Source organism: Diadema setosum, chromosome 17 (genome assembly GCF_964275005.1).
Source record: "Diadema setosum chromosome 17, eeDiaSeto1, whole genome shotgun sequence".
NCBI lineage: Eukaryota > Metazoa > Echinodermata > Echinoidea > Diadematoida > Diadematidae > Diadema > Diadema setosum.
In genome coordinates this window covers 11,425,329-11,452,186 of record NC_092701.1, presented here as the reverse complement: position 1 = coordinate 11,452,186, position 26,858 = coordinate 11,425,329, and the positions used below count along the sequence as shown (strand labels likewise).

General features: G+C 37.1%; 1 protein-coding gene across 1 annotated transcript; it reads right to left on the bottom strand.

Annotated features, from left to right (window-relative positions):
- LOC140241175 (uncharacterized) lies at window positions 1–26,584 on the bottom strand. The gene is made up of 11 exons (XM_072320934.1): window positions 26,560–26,584; window positions 25,002–25,271; window positions 21,897–22,160; window positions 20,916–21,050; window positions 13,287–13,382; window positions 6,446–6,781; window positions 3,984–4,175; window positions 2,963–3,292; window positions 2,063–2,338; window positions 831–1,130; window positions 1–134 (listed from the first exon to the last, which is right to left on the bottom strand). Exons 1-11 carry the CDS (start codon window positions 26,582–26,584, stop codon window positions 1–3), a joined length of 2,358 nt encoding a protein of 785 aa, XP_072177035.1.
- Window positions 26,585–26,858: the final 274 nt, after the last annotated feature.

Here is a 26,858-nt window from a genome sequence, read left to right as displayed (position 1 = left end):
TCAAAAGACATTTTTTCTCTTCACGAGGACAGTGAAGCAGGTGATGATGGAGAGGATGAAAACGACGACGAGAAGAGCGTACGTGGTCGACGATTGTTGAAGGACCCGTCGATGAGGGCTAGCTATGGGACCCCCTATCGATAAAGCACCAATGGACAACGGTAGTGTTTTCTTCCTCCTGTGTTAGTGTCACTGTATTCCCTCCGTACTACGCGGTTTTTAGCTTGGACTTGATAGCCAACAACTTAAACGCTGTCTAAGTGTAATTGCTATCACAAAGAGCGCAATGATGCATTCCTAGCTGAAACGTATCTGTTTTAAATTGTCGATTTAAGTATTTTTCTACCTCATCTAAAGCATTGTATATTTTGTCAAAAGGTCGCAGAATAATTATGGAAGGAAATACGACATAAAAAAACAACAATCAAACTGTCGTGCTGTTCAAATTAAGTGTGTTGTTCCAACCTAACGGTATAAAACTTGAACACGTACTAGACTTAAATTGCTGAAAGTATAGTAACATCAGACGAATATACAGATACAGAAGGTGATCTGTGACGATCATGGATCACGTGACAAGTACTTCATTTGTTTGTAACCTTCAATAAAACTGTCTAGCGCCCTCTCTTGTCTCAATGCCCACAGATTACCTTCTTCTCTACCCCGTGAAGTGACTAGGAGATTTCTGATCGCCATCATACACACAAATTTGAAAAAAAAGCGCGATAGAATTAATGATGATTGTCAGGTACTTATAGGAGCACTTTTAAGTTCATATACGCACTGTGTGCTTTGCTTTGAGAAGGATAAGCCATGATACTTTGACTTACCAGAAGGAATTTCTGTCCGGCAATGTTCCATCCATGACAACGTGTCTCCGATTCCGTTGGTCGCAGAACACGTGACATTGATGCAGCCATCGGGGAGTGGAGACAGGATCGCTGAGGCACAGCTGGAGGAGGACAAGGTGTCGTTATCAGCTGTAATGGTGTATGTGTGGAGATGTGGGTAAGGCTGGTCAGAGAGGTCAACATGACAGGTGATGATTAGAGTTACCAGGTTTCCTTCACCTCTGATTTCCGTCGTCTGGATCCTAAGGATGTTGCTACCAGGTTGTTCGGGACCGGCTTCTAGAACGAGACAAGGTAGTAAAAGGGGAAATGGTTAAATATTAGTAATGACTATGGAAAAGCATTCTTATAATTTTCCTTGTCATACTGTCATCAGTGATGTAAAAGCGATATGGAAAGTGTCAGCAGTTTTGATGTTTAGGCCTCCTGTTCGCACCTTACAGCTAAAACATGGTAGGCCTACTTGTAAGGGCTCGAAATTCATCTCTCACCAATTTGAATTCGCATGATATACATCGAAAAACTCTGTCTAGAAAATCACCTGGCTGACGCATGTTGATGGGATAATAAGTTTGTTTGTTTGTTTGATTGTTTGTTTGTTTGATTGTTTGTTTGAGTGTTTCAAAAGTATGAATTAATAAAAGTCGGTATACCGACTTTTATTCCTGAAGCGCTCTCCCTAGTGGGTATGCAGAACGAAGGTAGTACATGGATAACTTTGGCCCGATGTATTGTATGTAATCGAATGTAACAAATCACGTAGTACTTTCGGCGAAGCTTTCTGGCTAGTATTGCTCATTTTTGTCATTATTTAATTGCAATCGTATTATGAAAACGTTATCTAACACACTTCTGCATGGTATATGAGAACTGTGTTTTGGTTTTAAATTTACATAGTATGTGATCATTTTGGTTTCAGTAATTTTCTAGTTAAAGGTGTCACAACTGCTTTTACGCTATCAACAGTTTGACTTAACGGTAACCCCACGAGAAGCTAAATGCGTTTCTAAATTGTGTAGAAACGTATTCAACACAGTGAAAGTGTCATTGCAGATTTACATGAACGATTAAAGGTTACTGAAAACTGCAATTTCTTTCATTTTAGATAGCCACTCTAAATCGATGAACGAAAATGATGTGAACTCTGCGTTTTCTTACTTTACTGTTCGTTCAAAAAATGATAAGAAGAAAGAAATGTGTTTTGTATTTACCTGGCTGTAGGGGACAGTAGGTCTTGGTCATTTCAGTCTCTCCGTAATCATTTATACCAGTACACACGACATCGATGCATGTGTTGGGTTGAGCGTCTATCGTCACCGTAGGAGAAGCTGAATCGGAAATGACGCTATCGTCGACTGCAATGAGGTACGTGTTGATTGGTGGAAAGGGTTGGTCTTCTGGATCCACGTGACAAGTAATTGTGAGACTTTGTTCAGCAGCTTCTTGAGTCTCAAACCCCACATTGATGATTCTTTCTGGTGGCTTATCTGTTGGATATGATCATAGTTGATGTATTGATTACTGTCTAAACCAGAAACCCGTCACCAATCGAAAATCAAAATGGATGTACCTTTAGTCTGAAAGTTGTCGCAGATGAAGAGAAAGGGTAGGGGAAGATTTTTACATACTTTGCGCTCAGTTTCTTCGAGATTGACAGTTACATCCAGAAAGTATGTGTTACATGGAGCAAACACCAGCCGATTATTATGGTTATCATTATACCTAGCAGTAAAGTGTACAATGTCATAATTTTAACAACGATATGGTTTTATCAAGACTACGTTGACTCGGTTTTTAAAGAAAAAAAAAATAAAAAGGAAGGTATAGGCATTAACGTATAGACATAGATTTTTGAGCGAGTATAACCAATATTTGATATCATTTTATTTAGTTTTTGTAACGCTGAAAATATTGTAAGACCAGACCAGAGGAAATTGTACGGAAATTTATAGGCAATTAAGAGTTCCTTAAGTTGTTACTACATAGTTTAACGTGACCTATAGCGGCCTTAGGCGCAGTAAAAACAAAACATAGAACAAAAAAAAAAATAACAAAAAACAAAGACAGAATTGTCACACTGTTAAAGAGCACATTGTAAGAGGACTACTTACCTCGAGGACAGTGTTGGCGCGTGGTTGAGGTAGTTCCAATCCCGTTCGTCGCGGAGCACGTGAGTTCGATGCAGGCGTTGGGGCGTGGTGAGAGGATGGCTGAGGCGCAGCTTGATGACGATAGAGTTGTAGTCTCAGTCCCGATGGTGTAGGTGTGGAGGTACGGCGACGGCTGATCAGTGAAGTTCACGTGACAGGAGATGATCAGATTAACCAGATTATATTCGCCTTTAATCTCTACAGCATCGATGGTTAAGATGTTCTCTCCTGGAGGGGTACCGGGACTTGGAGTGATACATGGAGTGATGGACCGGGGTACATCGACACCACCTGTTTAGTCAGTTCAAATGTTCTCGACACGTTATTCGTTTATTAGTTAATTTTGATTTAACGGCACACGGCACATTTTGAGAAGAAAAACAGACATTGATAGGGCAGTCTGTGATGATTATGTATAACAATAGAAAAATATCAACCACCACTACCAATCAATAGTAACTTGTTGTAAGGCTCTTATTAAGTCTTTAGACGGTCACCCATTTAAATGTTTGATTTAAATTCTATTCAGCAACAACATGAAAGATCGCACGTGCATGTAAATTTTAGTCGAGAAACTAGCATGAAAACGAAGAACAACATGACACTATAATTACATACATCACTTGTTGAAAAGAATGGTATGGAATTTACATTTTCTCACGTCAATAAATCTTCGTGTTTTTTTTCGAAAAATTGAAGGAAAGCTATGCATCCATTTTCCATTTTCGTTGCGCGCTTCGCAGGTAATAATGAAATAATATAGATTGGTTTGTTGCTGTTGCTTTTTTTTTTCATTGTACTGCCCCATTACATTTCCCGTGATCCTGTGTGAAAATACGAATGTCATCGTGTCATCTGTCACGGTTCCATTCACAGCCGTTTATTGTAGGTTTTTTAAACTGTATAAAGTATATCAAGTACTGATATTGTGTTGTTAATGATAATGTTCGTACTGATGCCCAGTTTAAAAAAAATATATCACCTGTAACCGCCAGAGTGGCAGAGCGCACAACACCGTACACATGGCACTGAAGTGTATCGCCGTGGTTTGCTGTCGTTGGGGTGAATGTCAACCTACTCGTCATGTCGTAATAAGTGAAGCGATCAACACCATAAGTTAGGCCTTCATTCAGGTCTGCGTTGGCAAATATGGCGGCTGCAGCACTCAGATTCCCTATACACATTACAAAAATGATAATAATGCGCTCAATACATTTGTAAATCAGTACAGCGTCTACATCTAACATTATTCCAGTGTATGCAGGGACATTGGCCAATATCACGTGACATATTCTCCTAAAGTAGAGACCCTTCCCGGTCAAGTTCGTCATTCAAGTTCCTATTCCGAGCATTCAATTTCACGCATTCCCCGCTCGCAGCACTGAATCAGCAATCCAATTCAAATCCGGTCATTCGAATTCACTATAGGAGCATTCAAATTTCATAAGTGAGGAGCACCCATTTCAGCAATGAGCATTTAAATTCATCTCCAGCTGGCGACGGAATGTTTGCGGTCATTCAAATTCGTGAAAGGCAACCAAGTTCCAAATAACTGCATTCAATTTAAAAGAAGTCCTGAATTTAGTTAGTTTATTTGTGTCTTTTTCTTTTAACTTTGACTATATTGGGATTTATGATGAATATTATCTATTTTGCCGTATAAAGGTTCACCTGTTCATTCTAAAATTTGAACTCGGGCTTCAGGAGAAGGACTATTCAGGCACATTCAAGCACTGTATACATGTATAGGCCTACAGACAAGCATAATAGGGAAGGTTGATTGACACCTTCGGAAAAAAAAAACCAATTTCGACTACATTGAAACTGATAACATGAACATTGTATACGTCTTGTTTTTTGTGTATTGCTATGTGAGATCATAGTGTATCAGTTTGTCTTTATTGATGCATTGTCATTGTGTGGTTAGTGTCGGGGCGTTGTCAGCACGCATATCATCAAGGAATATTAGATTGTCGTGTTTTTTTTTTTTTTTTTTTTTTGATGTACTGCTGAATGGACCTTACAATTTAAAACTTATTGAGACGAAAAAGAAAGAAAACATGAACACATATCAATGTAGAACCTTTAAAGAGTCATAATTACACTATATACAAGCCTCCATGGGTTGTGTCTGCCTTTTCTCCTTTCTTAAAAAAAAGAGTCTACTACATTTTCTTCGTTGAATTGATTGCAGGAAGTAGGAATTTGGCTGTCTGAAAGTGAAATTCAAGCGATCAAGTTTCTACTTCACGCCGTCAAGTTCCTAATGCTCCGATGGTGAATTTGAATGCTCCAATAGTGAATTTGAATGACCGGATTTTGAATTTGATTGCTGATTCAGTGCTGCAAGCATGGAATGCGTGAAATTGAATGCTCGGAATAGGAACTTGAATGACAAAAGTATGAAATTGACCGGGAAACTTACATTAAAAAATTAAGAGGCATGGTGATCCGCACTTCATGCATCTCTATTAGCCTCATCACTTTAATATAAGCCCTTGTTTATCATATAATTTTGTCATCATGGACAAAAATAGTATGAATACCGCAATCAGAAACTCCGTTTCATGATGCTTAGTGTAAATCACGCGTTTTCACTCATTCAGGAAGAAGAGAAATACTTTTTAGAACTGTGGAACTGTGGAACACAATGGAATTCGTGCATAGCATCTTACATGTCAATGTCTGTACTGTTCATGTTGATAATTATCAAATATTCCAGTCAGTATCAGTAAATGATACGTTGATTTCAACAAGACAATTGGAATTGGAAATACTCCCTTTGTATGAGTGTTACACTACTGTTGTTAATGTATCCGATATGGATCGTCCAAAGCAAATAATGCTGGGAATATTCATTTTAGGTCAACCAGAAATTGCAATTACTACTCGCATTACGAAAAATGTGATTTGATGAGCTTAGTGCTTAAAAAATGATGATGTCAGCAGCTCAAATCAGGTGAATAAGTTTCAAGAAATGAAAAATGAATATGCTTTTAATGAATAAAAATTTCTGTAATTTTGTGGTAACCAGAATATAGATATAGGAAAATGTACTGTGGTACAATAAGGCAGGGCACTAACCTTTGTTTTCTCTGGTGGCACTTTTGTGCTACTGAAATCTTTTAAATTTGGAATTTGATAGCCTAAAAGAAACAAAACAATCCACTTTGAAACTAAGTTGTCTGATCAGGCCACCAAAAGAAACGCTTTTTTGGGAATTTGGTGTCCCAACATCAATTTTTAGTGGCCCCGGGCCACTGGGCACCGTTAATGTCGAGCCCTCTATATTTAGATTGTTAACAGAGTAATGTTTGGGATGATGGCAGATTCATGATGCATTCACGTACAGAAAAGTCCAACTGGCAAGTAACGAAGAAAAAGGCACTATTGATTTCTCTCGATGCAAAAGACTATGTTAAATAGAGATTTAGATAAACTCACGTTCTCCTGCACATCTTACGCCCACATCATCGTCGTGCCCACAGCTTGAATCCCCCCAGCCAGAGGCATAGCATCCCCATGGCCCTCGAAAACACTCTAACAGCGAATTCTTATCCGATGTGAGGCAGTAAATTCCATGGTCTAACCAAATAGGGCCTGATCCTTGTCCAAAGTGGGCATTGGTATGGACCGAGGCTGCCGATGGGTACCCAAGCTGTCTACACACCGCATGAGCTGCGTTCATATCCCAACCCCAGTCACACGCCGTGCCCCAGACCCCGTCACACTGTATCTCCACTCGGCCTTCATGGTCGCCGCTTCCTCCCATAAGTCTCACTGAAAGAAAGAAAAAAATATTGGAGAAATGTTTACAATTTTACAGAGCTTGAGTGAATGCCAGATCGAAAAATCAGATTCAAATGCAACTGATAATTTCAAATAAATGCATATCATATCATATCAATTATAGTGAGGCAGTACCAAATTTCGCGACTGGACCAGGAAAATTAATTATTCGAAACGCATTCAGACATGAAATGCATGGTTTATAAAAACAAATATTGCGTTGCATTTCCTGTTTTAAAAAAAAGTACTTTTCACACAAAAAGCATAATCTCATATAAATGCGTAAGCTATATATCTCAAATCTGAATCATCCAATATTGGCTAACATTAGTATAATAAGACCACATTCATATTGGTATTATAACGCAACAATTTTACATCGCTTTGACATGTATGATGCAAAGTGTAACTAACAAACTCTGAATAACATGCGATAAAATGGATGGTTTATTGACAACATTGTCATAAAAGCGTAACGTTTTGGTGTTTTTGTTTTTTCATTCGACATGGTGTAATAATGGCCGATATATCCAAAGCAAACACGTTTCAATGAGACTAGGATAATTTTGATAGTTCCACACGATTAAACATTCATGGTTTGAAAATAATCAGTCCTTAAAAGCAAAGAGATGTTCTGAGAAGTAAACTTGCCGTTAAAAATAATGTAGTCCCAGGTCTACGAAATTATCGGAATAGATCAACAAGTAGCTTTACACATCCTACGTATGGAATACAGCATGAGGCTGGAGCAGATGCCGTGCTAGAATAGCTACATTTAAATGAATTTCATGATTTCCATTTCATAAGAGCTCGTCCTTGTCCTAACAAATAAGGAATATATTATCATAACATATCAATATCACGGGCTTTGTAGTCATATTATTTATAGGAATTTGTTTTTCAATTAATGGACACATAATTATGTATTTATTGTGAGCAAAATTTGCTTTCAACTGCTGATGGGCAAAAATCTGAAATTTAATTTTTTTTTGAGTGAACTTTAATAACCTAATACAATGTTAAATATCACTTCAAAACAGGGTATTTTGTGAGTGACTTGTGCTTTCAGAATAAGAGGAACTAATAAAGTTTAGAATTAAATTCACTTTAAAAACAGAATTTAATTCACTAAAACTCGGTCATGCTTAATTGTTACTCACCTCATGCTCTGTAACGTGAATAGGTGGAATAGATGTATCAACAGACATGCAAATACAGGATCCGAACTTCAGTGAACTGAGGAACACGCTGAAAACAACGACCTATCTATTCGCTTGTGTGTTTAAATAGTCTGGTTCTATGGAATGAATCCACATTTTTCGCTGTACTCACCAGTTCTACCGTCGCACGGCCGCGAGCAGTGACTGCCTCGGAAAGCGTAGTTATAATACTAGTATTGCCTCTGAGCGACTGTGGCCTTGTGCAAAGTCAGTGTTTTTCAACCGTTTTTCTTTCATTCCCTTTTGCTCAAAATATCATAGCAATATGTTTTAGAAATTATTCATCAAGCTTCAGACTTATCTTCTAGACAATGACATTTCATATTATAACCTTGCTTTCTTTTTTGCACCTTAGTTCTATATCAAATGAAGGACAATTCTTTATAGAAACACATTTCAGGAAATATTTTCGTTTCCGTCGTTCATAGAGAAAAACTTACAAACAAACAAAAGTGATGAACAATGAGGTTAAAAGTAAACAATTTCACAATACATTATACTCGCACAGCTTAATGCCTTTGAGAAACTGTGTCTGAAACGTAGTGATCTACAGCATTTTTTAATTATTACCACTTAGATTGATGAAAAGTTGATCTCTTTGACTGAAATGATTTATGGTGTCTATCAAATTTCTCTCACAAAATCGCAGCAATACGATCGAAACTCAGCAGCAATATTGCCTTTTACCCGAAAAATGACCCATAATGCCCAGTAATGGTTGTCAATGCCACATAATAAACAGGAATGAGTATTTTGAGTTAAGACATAACTCACACGCAAACCTACGGGATCCTAGGGCAGAAAAAAACCTCCTGATTTTGAATAGATTTATTCCTTTACATAACTCACATCAATTCATATCCGACTAGGGAGGTAATAATCACAAAATAGGTATTGCCGTCTTTCTGCCACATCTTTTCAAAACCTGAAAGTTTAAGATGAAAATATTTACCGGCGTCGCTAAATCCCTTAGAGAGTACGCTGATAAAAGAACATTATCTTCCTTTTGCTACGTGTAGGATACGTGGCGTGTATTGTCCTCGATTGACACGCTTTTCACGACAGATTATCATGACTTATTATTAGGTCAAACACGTCTGTATTTCATCTTATGCCACTGTATATCACAGAACAGTACTTTTTATTTTTGTTTTCACAAACTGATCAAGGTATTATAGAAGATAATTGGAGAACCTGCATAATACTTCTAAATTATTAACCCTGATGCACTGCATTAGGCTTTAACGGAAGAAGAGACAAAAATGCAGGATATTTCGTCCTTTTTAGCTTCACACAAAGTGTTTTCATATTAACCACTCTTAAAAGGGACGCTTTTACTAATTCGCATTGAGTTGTTGTACTTATGAGTAGCTAATGTATACTTTAACTAACCAAACGAACGAAAACTCACCCGATATTCGTATGTAACTTACGGACAGCATCCGGTAACGTTAGATCATGACGGAAAACTCTGAGCTCTTAACGGTGATCAAGTCCAGTTTATTGCTTACAAAAGCTTCCTGTTTTGACTGTTATGATCGTTCTGGTTTATCAATGTCACGTTAAATATGCGATGATGATTGGGATGCGATTATGACGTAAACAAACATTTCTTCGTTTCATCCTAGGTATATCCTTAGGTAGACCGTTGTCAGTGCAAGCTGTTCAGTCTTTTAACTCCCGATGAAACCTTGGTCGCATGTCTCGTAAGATTCGAAGATTTCACGGTATTTATCCGTGATATCAAAATTTCAAATTATCAATAGTAGTCTTTGTACTTATATCTTGCTTATTGAGCACTCTGGGAGAAAACGCATGCTTAATGTAAAAATGGGAGACAGATTATATCTCCTTCCACTCGCATGAGACCAAAGTTCACTTCCGTCTCATTTCGTACCTTTATCAGAAATTATCGAATTAGTGAAGAGAAAGTTATTTTGAGTGTGGTTGGTATGAAGTATACTAGTCAGTGGTGATGTATCTTATCGGATGGTGATGAACACCATACGTAGTAACATGCTTCTAAATGTATGAAGCTCGTGTTCAGCAGAGAAGATTGTAAAAATGAAGTATATTTCGCGTGGGCACAAAAAATCTCTTGACTGTACAAGACAAGCGTATTTTGCTAGGAACTAAGCAGTGTAATTATGGACACATAGACACCACGTAAAATGGGAGGAAGAAAAATCAGTCCTTACTGTAACGGAAATGGCGGCATTTTAAGTACTTAGAGGTTTCTATGTAAGGTGACATTATGACTTATGTAAGGTTGGTTGTAACCGTAATTTGTTTCAGACATGTTAGTCGACTTGATTCTTATTTTCAAATTGACATCGTCCTCTCTATAATATCCTTAGAGAGTCCGATGAGGGAGTGGTAAATTTCTGCCTTCGAAGCCTTACATCAGATCGAGGGGAGGTGCTAGGTATTTCCGTTTTTTTCTGGTTTAACGATGAAAACCATTGTTTCAATATTCACACATTATCATGTCAGAGATATCCCCGACGGATTTCATGTGTTTTTCTAACAGTATTGCTCTCTCACGGTACGGTAAATTCGATTTGAAAGAGTGTGGTGATGTATCTGTGTGAGAGTTCACTTCCGTCGCACAAAACTCTGTATCGTTGACTCTGTGTTTTGATTCGGATGAGGAGCGGATATTCCATAATGATGAATCATCTAATTTGGTTCGGGTATCCCAAATGATTATCATCTGCGGATGGAACTGAGGGAAGAAGTTTTTTGTTTAATATTGAATGCATTTTGATTGGCTCAGCCTGCAGAATTATACAAGCGGATTCTCGTGTTCATTATGTCCAATGTTTTGCACCCCTTTTACTGTTTTATCCCTGATGTAAAACTCTCATACCAAGCAAGAAATATTAACCTTGCCATTACTTTTTAAAGGGCTTATCAAAGTCATAAACAACGTAGTAAATTCTTAGTTTTAAAGCGAGGTTATTTCTAAATTTCCCTGGAATGTGAATTGTTTCATCTCATAGCTATGCCAGCGTATATGTTACATTTCTCCTTCCCTTGCTATTTTACTATATCGTCAACAGTATATTAATGAGCCATATCGTAATTAGCTTCTGTGTAATTTGGAAGATGATTTTTCATTTTTTTTTTCTCAGTTGGCTGGGCACTTTTAAAAGCAATGTAAAAGCTTTTCCAACGAACCAATCTGTGGAGTTTATGTTCACATAAAGAATAAACTTGCGTAGACCAAATGACCACAAAGGCCTGTCAATTAACATTATTAACACTAAACTCTTTGGGAACCATTCATTTCATTGATTTGCATTTAACGCATTAACAAACTACAGGTTTATATGTATATTTTTATTTCCAAATACTTAAGGTTTTGATAAACATTTTGTTGCTGTCATTTGTGCTTGCACCCACTATTCATAAGGCATGGTGTAAGGGTTACATGAATAGTCATTACATCACATATGTTCATCTCAGTGAATTAAAAAAAAAAAACCACCAAAATGCCTGTTATGGCAAATGGCTCTTTTCTGCTCATGGACACTGCGAAGTGGCTGATTGTTGTTGCTTTCATTTATATGTTACCAGCAATGTTATCTCAGTTTTGAAGGCAAGCCGTGTTTACAGTGTGAGATTGTGGTCGTCTGATATTCAGTCTTTTCAGAGTAGCCTATATTGAAAATGAGGTGCTGAACAGTTTGCACTGTTCAATAGTGCAATATAGAGGAGGTTAAATTTTTGTCTCTGAGTAAAAGGTGGCATATGTCGCAAGCAGAAAAAAAGGATTTTTAGAATATCTTATCTTATTATCTAGATAACAAGGGCGTAACATTTTCTGAAAATGCCCCCTTAGATTGTACCTTTAAATCATTTTATGTACCTTTATATCATTTTCTTTATTATCGATGTACCGTGTGATTTGTATTGTCAATACTTTGTATTCGCCAAGTCCATTAATTCTTCTTTTCATATGATTTGTACGAAAGAAAAGTGTATCTATACATATCGGTTGTTATGAAATTGAAGAAATAAATAGATGTCAAATCAAGTCAAATGTTTTTCAAAATATAGGAAGTCAGCGTAGCACAATCAGTTCATGAATAAACCTATCGCGACTGATTTTTTTTTTTTAATCAGTAGAGTAAGAGAATCTTAATTCTGAAACTTTTCATGGCTTATTGTGTTTGTAAGTGTTTGAGTGTGTATACTGTGTAGGTGCTCGTTGATGTGTAGAGGGGAAATGTATTCTTTATTTTCATCGAAAGTCCTTGACAAATTTTGGAGGAGCTGCACAGGTAAAGGCCGCCCGCAATAATCAACGCTGAACTACAATGAAATTGTGAAATCTGAAAAGACAACGTGAAAATATTGATTTGTCGTTATTAGTACATAACTATAGGCGGTGATATGAAATTATAAGAGTGTCGATTTTCAATTTGTCTTAAAGGGACTGTACAGTACTGCTTGAGGCGAGGATTCAGGTTTATAACATTCCTAAGTGAGATAATGAGAAACCTCTTATGAAATATGAAAGAGCATGTAATTTAAAGAAGGATTCAACATTTGATGAAAATTGGTTTTCAAATGGCTGAGATATCCAAAAAAAGTGATAATAATAAAAGGTGACAGGCCACGCCTTTTATTAGGATCGCTTTGTTTCACCTTGTTTTCGGATATCTCAGTCATTTCAAAACCGATTTTCATCAAATAAACTTTTGATACCCCATGGAATTGCATACTCTTTGACATCACATAGAGTGGTTTCTGAATATCTCGCAAAACGTTAAAAGCTAAATCCTCACCTCAACCAGAACTGTACAGCCCCTTTAATGATTGCAAAATAAACGTATTTTATATAATGCCTTCCCATGTACACTTGTATTGCGTTCGACATCTCCAAAATGAACCCGTTCTGTCTTATTTCATGCAGCTTGAAAGACCTTGGAAAGGGAATCCCACTCGTCATCTGACGTCACGGGATTGAAGGACGATGCGACATTTTGGGCAACGTTCCAGGGAGAGGAAGGCGCGAAGGCAGGCAGAAAATGATGCCGAAATCAAACCAGATTTTAAAAAATATCATGAGAATACCAAAAAACTATGGTTAAGAGTATATGAAATTAAGATATGCTTCAAACAGCAATATGAATAAGCACTTTCAAATATCGTGAACTTATGTCCATATTTTCTTTCAGACTTTCTATAATAGTGGATCAGACTATCCACTGTACTCGTCGTTTGAATGCCATCGGTAATCTGTACGCCATTTAAGTACCAAAACACACGTTCTGAGCCAAACACTTTATCGGCTGTACAGACGGCTGTAACTTCTTGGTTGGGTGTCAGAGGGCTTGGTACTTCGAGAGTCACGCTGGTTCCACCTAAATAAGATAATAACAGAAGAAAGGAAAAGAGAATAATGCAGCTTGATGGTCTTTAATACGACAAAAATCACCTTACTTGAAATTCACTCGTCCAGCTTTTTTTTTTCAGGGACCAGATGTAATTGTCCTTTTAGTAAAAAAAAACAAAAACCAAACAATAAAAACCCCAACAATTTACCACTTTTCAAACTATTGCACAAGCACTGTCATTTGAATGATTTCTTTGTGTGTGTTTTCCCCCTTGGATCCGATATCGCATTTGTTTTCTCTGTTTATACAAACGTACTTTAAAAAAGAATAAAAAGAATCCCTGGGAAGTGGAGTATTTACACAAAACTACAGCAACCAATTGAATTAGCAATTGAACCATAAGTCCAAGACTATGTTTGCTGTGAAATGAATATATAAAACCTTTTTGATATTCATATCTTACCAATAAAGGGGATGGCGATGGATAATAGTCCAAGTAGAAATAATCTTCGTCTATCAGCCATCATTCTCAAACGTCGATGAATCCTGCTTGTGAAAGATAGAAGGTAGAAAAGGGGAAAATATAAGAATTCAGCAACTTTGATAACGGCTCAAACTGAAAGATCGAAAATGATTGACATTGCTATTGCTACTTTGCAGCTCCACATTAGAAAAAAATACAGGAGGTTGTATTAGTGCTTAAAAAGAGATTTTATAACTTATGTGTGTAAGCCCGGCCACTCACTGTGTAAAAGACTTCGGAATGGCTGCAAATTTTCTCTTCGTGGAATTTCCAAAACTTATCACCGATACATTCTATCAAAGACAGACCGAATCTAACCCAAGTTTACCTTCAACCTGAAAAATGCCGAATCGATGGATACAAATTTAATGAGAACGAACACTTTACGTTGCAATGTGGCGTTAAAATGTTGGCAAGCTCGACCGCCTGATGTCCGCTTTCACTGGCGGTCTTTTATTCTTGCGTGCTTGTAGACCATTCGACCATCGCACACTATTCCTGTGTAAGATTGATCCGCGTCTGCATTTATTGTTTAGTACTTGTATGACAGCTCAAAACATTTGCCCAACGAACATTACACACGAGGTAACATATCAAATGTAAATATGTGTGAGCTGTTATCGTCCTTTTCAGTATATATGTAATTGTTCTTGCTTTCTATGTGAATAATTGTGTGTGGAACTACTTTATTTAGTTGCGCCATGACACATTGATAGTGATGTAAATCGGTATTGTAATGAATATCAGTTTGATACATGAACCCCGTTTCCTGTGTGCTCGTAACAACGAATAACCTGATGTCAACATTGTGTCATCAATACATCCTGGTTTCAAAATTCAACACGACGTGTATGATTTCTTGTTACATTGTCAACATGATGATAGATGACCATTAGAGATTCAGGTTGTTGAGTTTAGTGTGAGTTTGAGTTTATTTTTATTTCACCACGGGTCACTCGCTTCAGCCAATGGCTGTTATGTGAGTGTGTGTAGTTTAAAAACCATACAATTAAAAAATACAGCATTTTATACATAGTATAGGAAATGAAAAAATAAACAAACAAATAAACAAACAGACAAAGCAAAATATACTAACGTGTTGCGTTTAAGTATATTGGCATGGGGATACTTCTGATGAGAGCTGATCAATTTTAGACCCTCATTTAGTGTAGCCATGTGAGAAAGTCCATAAAGTATCAATAAACCTGACGAAGTACTCTGTGATACTTTGCAACATTGCCTCAAAAAGTTAGTGGAGAAACACATTATCGACATTATGATTTATTTCTTCCTTATATCTCCAGTTCTTCGTATGTTTAGATGGGCAAATTCCCACACATCACCATAACATTAATTTCATAGACTACTGCAGATTTGTGTCAATGATAAATCTATTTTGTTTTGTAAGGAAAAACTTCAAATCTGAATATCAACTATATGATACAAACTTAATATCAAAAGGACACATATTCCTGCTGTTTTTTATAAGATCAATTATTTCTCTATAAGAATGTAAAATACACCGCTTTTATACATAAAGCTTAAATTGGTATAAAGTAACTCCTATCAGCACACCACCGAAATGTCTGAGATGTTTTGTTAATTCTTTTTTTATTGGCCATCAGAAGTTCATCATTAATTTGTACATAAATCCTAAACAAAACGGGAAATTTACTTCATTACTATGTCAGTATGTTGTCTAGGATTTTCTCTCATATGTTTAATTCTTGAGCAAAATGTTTTTTATGACTCTGCTAGTATAGGTTTTCCCAGTCAATCTCATAATTTTGTCATTCAAGTTCTTATTCCGAGCATTCAATAAGCCAGTTCGTAGAAAGCTCATGTGCACATGGGTACAAATGACCTTTCATTTTTCTCAGTTGGTTAGGCACTTCACTCAAATCAAAGCGAATAATGCAGCAGCTTGCCCAACATAGCAATTTATGGAACGTGTATTCTAACAAAGAATGAACCTGTGTAGATGAAGTGACCAGAATGGTTGTCATTCAACACTTTGGGAAGCATCCATTTCATTGTGCTGTTTTGAATACATTAACAAACTTGTTTCTGTTAACATTGCCAAATACCAGGTTTGCTGTCAGGTGGATGTACTGGCAGGCACCATTTATATGGATTACATGAATAATCATAACATTACAAATGCTTATCTCAGTCAAATTAAAAACCAACCTGTCTCTCGGTAGAAATGACCTTTTTCTGCTCATGCTCAAACTGGAACCCCGAACTGGCTTATTTCACGCATTCCATGCTCGCAGAACTGAATTAAAAATAAATTTCAAAATCTGGTCATTTGGATTCACCATCGAAGCATTCAAATTCACCATCGGAGCATTCAAATTCACTATCGGAGCATTAGAATTTAAGAGAGGAACATACATTTCAGCACTGAGCATTCAAATTCATCTCAAGCTGGCGACGGAATCTCGTCGGTCATTCAAGTTCGTGAATAAGCAACCAAGTTTCCTAACTGGATTCAATTTCAAAGAAGTTCTGAATTTTGTGAGTTTGGGACCGTGAATGTGTGTCTTTTTCATTTAGCTTAAAAACAGACAAGTTAAAGTCAAGTATGTGTGCTTTTTGTCACATTTAACCATGCAATGACTGAGACTTCAATTTTCGGTTTCTGTCTAACTAAGACGGGAACAGCAGCTACAGAAAATTCAATGCAATAATTGTTATATTGTTTGAAATTGACATGAAAAATCGTGCAATTTACTTAATCTTTCACCGAATAGTGGTTGTACATTTATCGCGTACATAAAAATGAATAAATCAATCGAACTTCTTTGTTGGAATGGAACATCAAGTCATGATCGGATATCATAGAGCACATACAGCCATAGATTTCCGTAATATCGTAATATCACGCAGTGGATTGTTGTTGTTTCGCATTACCTAATAAAACACAGGAAACGGTTCGTATTGACTTTGTCAGCAGACATGTTGGAAGATGACCAAAGAATCATAATTTGACACCACGTGAATGACTCCCCTTCCTCTCCGTTAGTTTCAACATACATTTCACTCAACCCGTTCATTAATATTAAACCAGCCGTGGCTTATACTTCCGCATTTGACAGAATGCATTCAATCTGCTCTCTACTGCGCATGACGTTTCATAGTGAAAAATCTGTCATACAATGTCAGTCATTTATGATCAACAGACAAATTCTTTGCGGGGTAAATGATGCGGTATATTCGTTTCTTCTTACAATGAGAACGTCACTCTCTTGAAAATTTCAATATTGTATCGGTCCTTCTTTCATTTTAAGTCGCAGTTTTTAGTACATTTTTTTTTTAAAGTGCGTAGCATATGAAAGGAGGCACACAATAAAAGACATCGGAAAGGGTAGGATAGCAGCCACATCCACGCACACACACACATACACACACACACGCACACACGCCCACACACACAAACACACGTCCACGCACGCACCATCACACATACCTATACAACTTCTACAACATAAATTCCACAACGTTCATTTATGTATTTTGATAATCAGAAACCCAGAAAAGCAATTCCCGTTTCATGCAACAACCAACATTCATGGAACATTCAATGTTCGACCATGGAGATACGCTTTAAAACTCATGAACTATCTTTTCCAAATTCTGCCCAGTCATAATTTATATATAGATTAGTAAGGAAATACAGAGCATTATCATGGTGACGAAAATCCCTCACTTTAATTACAAATCCACACATTCATAAACACACGAACAGATACACACTACCGTTCCATTACATATGTTTACCTAACTCACCGCACAGACAAGTACTTTGTAACACAGTTATTTGAAGGAAGGGATAATGTAACTTTGCATACTCGTACGATATTCTCTGCTGATTATATTTCACCACGACGAGGTCACTACTCACAAAGAGTTCATGACTTGAATCTTTTCTCATTTTCAGCTCACTGGTTTAACTCTGTAATCGTGAAGGTTTTTGCTTTGTTCTGTTTCTTTCTTTTTCGTGTGGAGATAAGCTGCCACGATGTATATAGTGGACGCCATACTTAACACTTCTCTCTAATTGAATCGTGCTTTCATTTAGTCATGAATGAATTCACATAACTGATAGGTGCAGGCATGAATTTGAATGATTACATAACCATTAGGCAGGATTTTTTTTTTAATTGATAATCACACATCTACAATGTCATGATGTTACAACTTAACACTACACGTCAGGATTATTTCATGATATTAATCGAAAAAAAAGTGCTAACAAAGCTAATCATGAAATCGATTGTTAGATTAAACATTACAATTATCACGCTACACTGAACACCACAAGCCGAACTCAGAGTATTACCTGTAATCATTTTATTTATGTATTATCACATGACAAAATCATTTTAGTTGGTGTTGTAACATTCCCTGTGCTAGTAAAATCAAGACCCTCAAAAACAAAATGAGGACGAATATAACTTCACAGCAGTGTGCGATTGTGTAGTGGATTTTTGATGCTCACACAAACACGTCCTGCACGATTCAGTTTATCATTTGCACACAGAACTCTGCAGATTGACTTAATTATTTCACATTCCTCCTTGGCCTGGTAAGACCTAGATGACTCCCGTGCCCTGCGCGGTGGAAAAATTATAGCTGTATGATACCAGTGTACAATAGCTACAAACATCTTCTGGACCTCGTTTTATCAAAAGATATAATCGATTATGAATTTACCATAGACCATATACCTTAGACTTACCATAGGAATTAACTATATAATTAACTATAACTCTCCACAAAACAGGGCCCTAAACATTATTACAACAAAACGAAATGGATGAAACCAGGCGGAAACCAAATATACGAAAACTCCATGTGACATGCATGATACGTGAGTGTAGTTCGGACGAAGAAATCGCTTTCATAACATTATGACTAAAATGTTGTCTTCTTAAAACTACCACTCTAAGTACCGTTTGTTCTCCTTCTTCTTCTTCGTCTTCTTCTTCTTCTTCTTCTTCTACTACTACTACTACTACTACTACTACTACTACTACTATGACTAATACGAATAAAAAACAACAAATAATTTTGATAGTTTTATTATAAATTTTACATCACACAATCATAGGAATTAGTTTATTAATTTCACCTTTGTTTGCTCCAATACATGCGATGAAATACATTAGACAATGATTAATATTTCCATAGTCGAGGATTATGTCCAAAGTGAAGCAAAATATTATGGAAAGAACTTCTTTGTATGGAAATTGTACAGACGCTTGAATCACACTTATGTAGACGCCTAGTTTACAAGAACATAATAAACCAGACATTTGATACTTTACAGAGAAAAAGTACAGCTGAAATAAATACGGTTAAGTTAAAGAAAGGGGCTGTGAATTATGGTGTGGCCCTGGAACACTAGTGGTTTTATTGTAACAAGAAATGACAGCCGAGTAGAAGGTCATACCATTATACTGTATTCACATCACGGTCAAACTGGAAATGTACCTTTTGCAGGAGACGTATTCTTGACGGAACTGTAAGATGACTTTAGATGCAAATAAGAACGGGACGATTATTGGGGTATAAAGTACCTTATTCAAAAGTGGTGAAAAGAGGTTATTAACAACGTCTTTAAACTTGTACAAACTACGATATATATAACATTTTGATTTCAGATTTTGCCATGGTTGGTTGGTCCCTCGTAATTCACATGAAAATACTGGTGAGATCACTCTATAAACAGATATATTCTGAACGCAACTATAAAAAGATGCTTGCCTTTGATGCCATTAAGAACGGGATGATTATTGGGGTACAAAGTATACCTTTTTCAAAAGTGTCGAAAAGGAGTTATTAACTACATATCTAAACTTGTACAAGCTATAACACACTCTGATTTTTTACCTCGTTATGTTAGGTAGGTCCCTCATAATACTGTGTGAAATCATTGGTGAGATTACACCTAAAACAGATAGATAGCGTCTCAGTGGTAAGTTCCTTTTAAGGAGATTTCGACTTGTTCTTTTTTTTTCAAGTCACTTTATATCTACGGGAGACGAGGTAGGTATTGGGACGGGTGAGAGAGGAGCTTGCTCTGGATTATGATGTATGTACTATAAAATGTATTGAAGCACCTAGTTAGAATATGGACTAGGTCGTACTTTTTCCTACAATGTCTAAGATTACAAAGTGCATTACACTTTTGTCATCTTTTCCATGTGTCCAGCGTCCTCAGTTCAAGATTTTGTCCTCATAAAGTCGTTCTGAAAGACAAGGAAAACATGTGATGAATGTTTAATGATTTATACCTACAAACAGCAGCGTGTTGCTGATAATGTTCTTCTACTATACATGCATTACATAAGTCTAGGGATACAAAGATACATGCCTCTATGACAAAGAAAGAATGACATATATTTCTGAGCAAAACTGGAAAAATGACTGGGAATGAAAGTTAAAGTAAAAACAAGATCAGTATAAAATTGAAGTCTCCGGGTTCTAAGTAAACAAAGATTGGCCTATTGATCTAGACAGCTAATTTTGGATTTCTGTATCTCATATGGAATGAGTTACCAATACTGAAGTGTTCATACCGTCTTTTCTTCTTTCTTAATTTTATTGTTTTCTATTGAAATTAAGTATGTTTGGGGATTAAATGAGAAGGCAATGAGTAGATATCTTTGAGTTGGGTACTATCTGCGTATCCTAATAGTAGGAGCTCAACGCTTTTCTCTCTTCCAACGATTGCTACCTATTCCATTCGCAATAGCAAAATGTGTCCTGAAGTTTTAAGGCTTTCCCTCTTAAACATTTTCGATGTATTCTGTCCAGCCTTTTAGGTTGTACCTTTCGTCAAAGAATTGCCATTCGGCGATCGTTTGCTTACATGCCCTATGATTTCTCAAATATAGCTCAGACTAAGTTCACAAACATTGTTGCCTGTTTCTGAATTGTTTCCAAATGAAATGTCCTATAAAGACAAAGCCGGGATAAAACTGTATATTCGCATGAATCTCATTTTCTGTCACAGATTCCAGACAAACCTGATACTTCGGGCGTGTCTTTCTTCCTCTGCATGACGGTGATGACGCACACCACAACAGCGAGAACGAATAGGACGATGAGGAGGGCGTACGTTGTCGACATTGTTTGCAGGATTCCAGTTACATGTACGAAGTCTGGAAAAACAGACAGACAGATGGAAAGGCACGTTATGGCGTTTTATGAATGATTACGTAATTTCATCAGATTGCAGTTCTCGTTTGTAACCACTGGTAACCTACCAAGATGACAATAAACTTGGTGTGTACGATCGCACAACACCGAAATCAAAACGTCCCGTCTTGAAACGTATTACATTGTCACCGTCTCTCTAATAAGTGGTCGCTACCATATGATCTGACATTGCAGTAAATGTCAGCGTAAAACTACGTTTAAATTCCTAGTCCTATCTCAAATTGCACAAACATGGTAGTTCATTTCACCAAGTATTAGCACTATCTTAAACATTTATTTTAGAAGTTATGTAACAGATATCATGTCTACACATGTTATCTTCGTTGTGCTTATCTATAATCGACTACCATACGTAACTGGACATTAAAATTCTACTCAAATAGAATACGAAACGTTGTCTTTTTCACTCTTTTGTTATGTGATTTGATATGATGCATTTTTCAGTTCTCTCAACCTCTGTCTTCATCCGATCTAACAAAACAAATCCCATGCAAAGTTTAGGTGTACTCAAACATTGGCACTACTATATTTTGCGTCGTACACAAATATATTAAATATGCTGCTGACATAATATTATATAAGGATTTTTAGCTTCTGAGAAAGAAACATATGCAGGCCTATTCTCTTTGTTATGAAATAGAGCTTACCCTGTGTAAGTGGTAAAACGAAAGTGGGAAATGGTCGAAAGTAATAGACAAACTCAATATCATTCTTCGTCTTATTCAAGAGTAAACAGATGTTATATCCACGAAATTTGTGGATGATATTGTTGTTTACCAAACGCCTACCAGTTGGACAATAAATTTCCGATGCAGTGATGAAACCGAAGTCGTTGAGGGCGCTACAAGTGACAGAGACACATTTCACAGGTTTGGGGCTGAGATAGACCCACGGAGATCTGCCCCTCGAGAGCGTCAGGTTGTCTGCTGTAATCACGTACTGGTGGAAATCAGGGTGGGGTTGGTAATCTTCGGTCACGTGACACAAAATTACGACAACTGTCACATTGTCATCGGACGTATACTCGGACAACTTGATCTCAATCACATCATCTGTTAAGGTATTCAGGAGACATTAGAGAAACAAGCGAGTATGAGTGCAGTGAAGTCTGAGAGAGTTTATGCCTGTCTTCATGAAAGCAGTATACCTACTTACACTGGATGGTGATGTAAACAACAACAAAGATTTTAAAGTTGTGAATATGAAAAGAATGAAATATGCAATCTTCATTGTGTTCGAAGTACTCACTGTGCAGTAATAGTAATGAAAGTGACAAATAGCAGTTATTTTCCATGTTCTTTTACACCGGAGGATGACCGCCATTCACCATAGTTCAATATGTATAGACGCGATGAGCGGCCGTACATCTTTGAAAGTATCGAAGTACGGACACGGACACGGACATGAGGAAGAACAGCCGTCTGGCTGAATCATGTGCCGAGTTGAAATAAATAAATGAAATAAATGAAAGTAGAGCATCGTCAAAAGAATGAAAGCGCAGCTCTTTATACGACTAATTGGATTAGGGGATTATAACATTAAATTGTGTGTCTCTATTCTATAAAATTCATCTATAAATTCTTGCGTAACGATGATAATGGCTGACAGGGTTTAATGGAAATCGGTCATGAGCTAGTTTAGTAACAGGTAAGCTTTCCACGGCCATCTTTTGAATGAATCGTAAGAAGGGCTCACACTCATCGTCTGTGTTTAGAAAGTCAGATATCACGTACCTCTGGGACAATGCAAACTAAGAGAGGTCGTTGACCCATGGACATTGCTTCCGGTGCATCTGATGTTGAGACACCTGTTCTGATGTGACGTCACAATGGCAGACGTATTTCTTGAAGAGACGATCATGCTTTCACCGTTTACCTCGATACCAAAAATGTTGATAGGATGTTTGGGTTGGTCCGACGAATCGATAGAACAGGTGATGTTAATATTGGTGGTATCCGTGTCGTTTTGAAATTGGATTGAGATCAGACCTTCTTCCGGTGGATCTATCAAGATCAAGTGTAATGGGTGAATGGCAGTAGTAGAAATAAGGAAGATACGACTTTCTGCCACAAATGTTCATAATAACTTCAGTGCAAGTATACACGATAAAAGATTTCATGAACATTGACACGAACCTCCAGTTGTGATGGAATACGTCAATCACTATGGAACTCAACATCATAAAGTTGAACACTTTCTCTTCCCAAAGTAGAATAGGATAAGGCTCCTTTTATGAGTCTTTCACGCAGATGTTTTTGTTTTTTACATGTTATACTTGAATATTGTGATAGAATATGTCACTGGTGTTTATCTGTAAGCCTCGATATTGTATCTTCGTCTTGTTCTGTCTTCATTCTCTTACTTCTCTGGTAAACTGAGAGATTTAGTTATGACACCGCCAAGTTTTAACTTTCAAAAAGTCTTGTAAAGTTTCGCTTTGAAATGTGTAGACCTCCAGGGTCAAATCTAAGTTCACATTCTCCTCCGATGATTTATTGGGTAACTACTACTGTATCTCACATGACGCTGGACAAGTGATGCTTTTCAAAGTTTTTTTTTAGTTTCCTTTCTCTCTTGTTCCCCTTTGCTATGTAGCCTTTTTCTGTGTGCCCTGATTGCAATCTAAAGCATTTGGTTTCTTAAGGGTTTGATACGCAAATTGTTGAGCTATAAAGGACAAGCCCCCCAAAGGTTTTGCTCTTAAATATGGTTCACTTTGTTATTTACATTTTCATGAATTATCTCTCTTTTCCCTTAAACTGTCACTTGTTTACTCAGGGGGAATCGTGACGTCTCTACAGGTAACAAAGTTTCCGGAAGATGTAGTTGTAAACCGTACAGACTGAATTGAGATCTTTTATCAGACTAGGTGTTACAAAAAACATTTCCCACCTTTGATCCTTTATAGATTGAAAACTAAGGATAAAAAGTCTGAAATGTTTTTTGAACACCTAGTAGTTGTTCGTAATGACAGCACGCGTTTATAGCGATAAGCCAAAGAGAATGAAAGTAACATGTCAGTATTATACATATATGCGTACATGTACATTACAATTAAGGAAAACACACTCGCCCACATCTATGATACAAGCACGCGTATGATTTGATTTAAATCTACTTCACCTGTAGGGCAATATGTTTCCGTAGTGTTTGTAGAACCGAGATCGTTGGTTCCAGTGCAAGTTACTACGGTACAGTTTTCAGGCCTTGTCGATATAGTGGTCGATGGTCTGGTTGACAATGATACAGTCTTCTTTCCAACCTTGACTTCGAAAGTATGCAGTGGAGGATGAAGCACAATCGTTTCATTTACGTGACAGTTTATGACCAATATTGGTTGATTATTTTTGCCCAGTTTCTCTTCCAGCTGAATGTCGATTATTGCAGGGCGAGGTGGATCTATTAACATGTGTTCCAAAGAGAGGGAGAGAGAAAGAGAGAGAGCCAAAAACAAAAGAAAAAAAGGGAGCGCATCTAGATATGATCTGTCAGCACGTAACATTGAAAATGTCGCAGTCATTCAAGACAAGAGATATACACATTAAAGTGATTTGGAAGAAAAGAATGAATAAAGTCAACTATGGTATCTTACCTTTACGGCAAGAATTTTTCGGAGTAGGAATAAAATGATGTTTGTCGGTTTTCATGAAGCAATTTCCGCCTTTTTTGTTGTTGTTGTTGTTGATGTTATGTGCTTGAATGTGTAATCTATCTCTTGAGCACTTAATTGCATCTAAACTTCAACGGTGAATGGTTCATCAGGGGGAACAAAAAACCTATACGTTTCAAGGTTGACATATTAAACATGAATGTTCCTTCTGATTCTAGTCTTAAGAAGCCAAACGAAAAATGCTGACGTTGGTTCAAGTATCCTACAATTTGCATCCCCTCACCTCTTGGGCAGTAGGTCTCGATAGAAGAAGTCGACCCATAGTCATTCTGACCAATACAAGTGACGTTCATGCACCATTCGGGGCGGGGTGATAGGATCAGAGAGCTTGTGTTAGACTCCGTCCCAGTCTCCGTTTGGATGATGAAAGTGTGCAGACGAGGAAACGGCTGGTCTCGCGAGTCCACGTGACAAGTGATGGAGAGGTTGACTGTAGTGCTGGGTAGTCTTTTCTCCAGCAATTCCACAGATATTATATCGGCGACAGGCGGATCTATGAAAACAGTCAAGTTAGAGAATTACTCAGTTAAAGTGATTATTTCGAGTATGTTTGCTTCAAACTTAGTTTAGCTTTATCTATCTAAAAGAGTATAAGGCTAACTTGTTATAGGTGACTTACACCTGATATTACCTTTTGGACAGTATATTGTGGATGCTGTTGTTTCGCCAATCCCGTTGCTTCCAACACAAGACACTTGGATACACCATCTAGGACGAGGTGATATGGTAGTGCGAGGAGATGAAGACAAAATGACGTCATCAGCCGAGATGACGTAAGACTCGATAGCCGGAAAGGGTTTGTCCCTGGAAATCACGTGACATTCGATGTCAAGGGATGTTTGGTTCTGAATGTCTACTTGCTCATGAAACCTGATGGACAGTGTGCCGTTTAATGGAGGACCTAAGTGTGAAATTGAAATAAAAGGAGATTCATATCATTCACATTAACTGCTTCTTCTCCTCACAGAAATTTCACGAAAACTGACGAAGATGAAAACACGTGATCACTGATTATCATGATTGTCTCCTTCAGCTGTGCATTCACCGCGTCTGTCAAGACGCATAAACTGATTTCAAGATTGACGATTTTTAAATATCATTTTATATGTAATGGTAAGAAAGGATTGGTGTGAAAAATTTGTTACCTTAAATTACATTCACCATTAAGCTTCAATATCTGGATCTCAGGAAGCAAGCGTGTTCATGAATTTTGAGTTATGACCGCACCTTTGGTACATTGCCTATCGAATTTCCTCGTAATTCCTGCTTCTTGTTCTTAGCAAAGATGTGTGGAAAATAAACAATGCATGGATATGCTGTTGCCGCTTTGCTTTTGTGATCAAACCGTAAATATCTTACAAGAGTACATCTTCATGAAGGCAGTTTGAGGCACTTGGATACAATAATGGAATGTGTAGATATTGATGAGGTCACCACTGCGTTGTTGATTTTGTTATCATCATTATTTGGTATGCTTTTATCAATAGTGAAATATGCCCATCTCGTCACTTTTTATTTAGGTGCTTTTTTTTTTCTTCATATCATGTTGGAGTACTCAATTATTAGCTCACGAAGGTTTGGTCAAATTGATCAATGACATATTATATGTGGATAACTCACACAGACGAATGTATATCATACAGAACTCATGGACCAACAAACCACACACAGACACACACACACAGATACAAGATGTAGATTCATGAAAAAAGACACTCATACAGATGTACAGCTACATACATAGATACGTCATACATAATAACATACACTTGTATACCTACATGTGTTGATTCGCACAAAAGTCATGCTTACATAGTATTATTATCATTATTATTATTATTTCCATGTATCATAGGTGTAACGGTATCTTTCAATGTAGTGAAAATCTAATATTTGTTTTGTTTCTCATTTCTTGACGATAATACATTTATCTCTGTGACCAACTTGGATGGTACTACAGGATGAATTCGATTGTGTATTATTTGTTTTGTTTCTCAATTCTTGACGATAATACATTTATCTCTGTGACCAACTTGGATGGTAGGGCCTACTTCAGAATGAATTTATCTCCTCAATTATA

What these genes read in the sequence shown, in the direction of transcription:
- LOC140241175 (XM_072320934.1), bottom strand. Translation starts at nt 26,584, where the DNA reads ATGACTTTTGTGCGAATCAACACAT. An exon ending in CGAGACCTACTGCCCAAGAG is followed by an intron (nt 22,161 to 25,001) that starts GTGAGGGGATGC and finishes ATACCTTAACAG; the next exon opens with ATGATGTGATTGAGATCAAG. An exon ending in CTACTGTCCCCTACAGCCAG is followed by an intron (nt 1,131 to 2,062) that starts GTAAATACAAAA and finishes GTCTCGTTCTAG; the next exon opens with AAGCCGGTCCCGAACAACCT.